The sequence below is a fragment of the Hylobates moloch genome, unplaced genomic scaffold (genome assembly GCF_009828535.3).
Source record: "Hylobates moloch isolate HMO894 unplaced genomic scaffold, HMol_V3 SCAFFOLD_7322, whole genome shotgun sequence".
NCBI lineage: Eukaryota > Metazoa > Chordata > Mammalia > Primates > Hylobatidae > Hylobates > Hylobates moloch.
The window spans coordinates 1-3449 of NW_026659597.1; the positions used below are offsets into that span (position 1 = coordinate 1).

A 3449-nucleotide genomic window follows, 5' to 3' on the forward strand; every position below is an offset into this window, starting at 1 on the left:
TGAGGACCCCTCTGGCCACCCCCCACAGGAGATGGAGGACAACATCTGGGCAGTGAGGGGGAGGAGGCACCTCGGCCCATGCCGAGCGTCCCAGAGGACCTGGAGAGCTGGGAGGCCACGGTGAGCCTGACTCCCCCTGCACCCATTTTGCCACCTTCCTCTGTGGTCCCTCCAAGACCCCATTTATGCTCTTAACTTCCCTGCATTCTGATTTCTCTGGACCCTCACCCCTTCCGAGAGCCAGTGGTCAGACACCATTTCACCTGTGACCAACAGGTGGACTCTCTGAGGCCCCAAGGGAAGGGGCTGCACTCCACCTCTCTGCCCCATTTCTTCTTTGTATGCCCCTACAAGAATGCTCACGTCTTGCCCTCAGGTGGCATTTTTCAAGTCCGCTGGAGCCAGTGCCCAGGAGAAGCAGGCACGGTTACGAGATCAGGTGAAAGAGCAGAGGGTGTGCTGCCAGCGCCTGGCTCACCCGGTGGCCTCGGCCCAGAAGGAGCCAGAGGCAGTGGTCCCAGCCCCAGAGACTCGGGGCGAGTCTGTGAGTGGGGAGACCCACTGGGCCCTGCAGGATGTCATGGAAAAGCTGGCCCACGCCAGGACTCACCTCCGCCTTCTCCATGACTTGAAAATGCCACCTGATGGCAGGTCACTGCTGAGATGTGACCACAATATTTTGGCTCCAGGGCAGCTTTATGGACCACCCGGAGGAGAAGGCAGACCTGAGTGAGCTGGTGAAGAAACAAGAAATGCGATTCATCCAGTACTGGCGAGAGAGATGCCATCAGTGAGTGGGAGGCCAGGGCACGGCACGGGGAGCTGCAGGGCCGTCAAAGAGGCCCGTGTCTGAGCCCTGTCCTCCCGCAGGAAAATCCATCACCTTTTAACAGAGCCAGGGGGCCATGCCAAAGATGTGGCACTGGGAGGAGGAGATCATGAGGCTGGCCCAGGACAGGGAGGAGATGAAGGTAGGGTGTGCAACGACTCTGTGGGGGTGTGGGTGGGGGTGGGTGTGAGGGTGGGCGCAGGCAGTGGCATGACAGCTGAGCACCCCTCCCTCCAGGTGAAGCTGCTGGAGCTGCAGCAGATGGTATCAGGGCCTGTGGCGACAACAATGGGCACAGAAAATTCCTGGCTGTTGCCCAGAACCCTGCTGATGAGCCTGGTCCAGGAGCCCCAGCCCCCCAGGAGCTTGGGGCTGCAGACAAGCATGGTGGTGAGTAGAGCCCTTGGGGGGGGTGGGCAGGCAGGAAGTGGGGGGCTCCCACTGTGCTCAGATCCCTGCCTCCCTCTCTCCAAAGATCTTTGTGAGGTGAGCCTCAGCTCCTCTGCACAAGGAGAGGCCAGGGAGGGTCCTCCCCATGACAACCCTACTGCACAGCCGATCGTGCGGGACCACCAGGAGCACCCAGGCTTGGGCAGCAATGGCTGTCTTCCATTCTTTTGCTGGGCTTGGCTGCTGAGAAGAAGGAGATAAACATCATCATCATCAAAGAGCTCGCCAAGAAATTTTTAAATAAGAAACCAAGCTTTGGGGCTAATCTCCTACACAATTCATTTAGTTCATTTGAATGTTAGAGCCACTCATGATTATTTGTGTTTCTAATTTATAGTTTAAGTTTATTTGTAAAAAGTTAAAAGAGAGTGGGTCTCTGTGGCTTTCACTGATGTTCACTCTGGCATCCTTTAGTATTTTTCTTTTTTAATTTCATAATTGTAGGTCATTAGCATGCATATCGAGTTTGCCCTTATGTGGTGGGAGTTCAAACACGCAAAGACCCACACTTTGCACAAAACTGTTCTCGTTGGTTTGGAATAGGCTGCCATGCTTTTTTAATGTTATTGTGGCATGTATATTCATTACAGAATTCAGATAAAATTTGCCTATGTTCTGCCAGTGTTTGATCTAATCTTAATCACAGTGAGGTCTTCATTAGCTCAATATGTGGTTTGCCCCCAAGTGTGCACTGTTTATTGCTTTGTAATATGCCACTATGAATACTGACATTTAGAGTTGTTTAAAGGCTGAGAACTGGAAACAGCCTTTCCTCCATTTTCTGTGTATTGGTGATGGGAGTCATAACCTTTTGGGGGAGCTTTTTAAATCTCACAGAAGAGGAAAGTGGCCTGCTCTGGCAGGTATGTGCAGGATAGAGTGTGTTTCATCTGTTCCGGTGCCAAGAATTAACGCTGTATTCTGGTGGTTCCCTTAGGATTTGTATGTGCTCTGGGCTCATGAAGATATTGCATCATGAGCTGCAGCAGTTGTACTCTTTTTCGAAGACCTAAAAAGGGAGTATTTCTGAGGAATGAAAGGTTCCCATCATTGACTGTGGATGTGGAAAACCTTTCCTAGCTTAGAGCATTTGTATCTATAATACGTTTCAAAGTCAGAGTTCATGTTACCTGTTTTAATCACATGACTACATGTCCCAGTACGAAAAAGTGCACTGGTTGGCATTCTTCTTAATGTATTTAGTGAAGCTCATAAGAAATCCTTTATGAGTTCAAATGTCCCTGGAACAGGCATACAGGCTCTAGTCAAGAATGAATTAGAGCGAAGGAAAGCTTTGTGACACCTGGCATTCCTCTCTGTTCACGGAGCTTCTTTGAGGCTTGAAGATTGATTTTACCATCTAGACCTCTCTGGCTAATACCTATTCTTCAATCACCTTGGTTACTCTGACATAGGAATCTACTTCTTTTCCTTGAATGGAAAACAATTTTAAAAATAATAAGAAACATTATTATAAACTAATACATGTGAGAGTACTTGTTGAAACAAAAAGGAGTTTTAGTAGACAGTATTATACCATCTTTGAAAATCAAGGAGAAGTTTATGAAACTTAAAATGTTTAGAAACTTCAGTGCAATCCAGTTTGTGAATGTCAATGTATTATCAGGAAACGTGTCTATACAATCACACAGTTATATTTTCTCACAAACTTCTTTACATAGAGTGAAATATGTTTTTGTACCTCTCGGTTTCAGTTAGGGACATATTTTGTGCAATATTTATGTGATTGTGCCTATGCGTAATGAATGAATGCATTTCAGTCATATATTGCCTAAATCATAACTTGATGGTGCTTGGGAAAGACTCAACAGTTCAAACTTCATGAAGTTCTAATGTCTGTGTTCCAGAACACATCACATTATTAGGATGTAGGGTGATATGTATGTGTGCTCCCTACATCCTAATAATGTGGGGTGGGGATTTCTAGTTACTAGACCGTCTCCATATTTAGCATTTGGCATCCTCCTGATACTTCTATGACATTAACAGGAGAGCAACAATATGATTTAACCAATGGAATAACAGATTTTCCGGCATTCACTGAAAGAGGGCAAATATTCGGTCCTTGTGACTTCAACTGACTCTTCCAAATTGTATGAATGTATCAATGTATTAGATAAACCCAGTTTCAGAATGATAAAAGAAAAAA

The 3449-nt window shown here is 46.9% G+C and overlaps 1 protein-coding gene across 1 annotated transcript; it reads left to right on the top strand.

Moving 5' to 3' along the window:
- Positions 1–15: 15 nt before the first annotated feature.
- On the top strand, positions 16–1894 carry LOC116465629 (putative golgin subfamily A member 8D; the record flags this gene model as incomplete). The annotated part of the gene is made up of 5 exons (XM_032148627.3): positions 16–120; positions 690–790; positions 871–971; positions 1067–1219; positions 1305–1894. Coding segments are annotated over 5 exons (636 nt in total), but the record flags the coding sequence as incomplete, so codon positions are not given.
- Positions 1895–3449: the final 1555 nt, after the last annotated feature.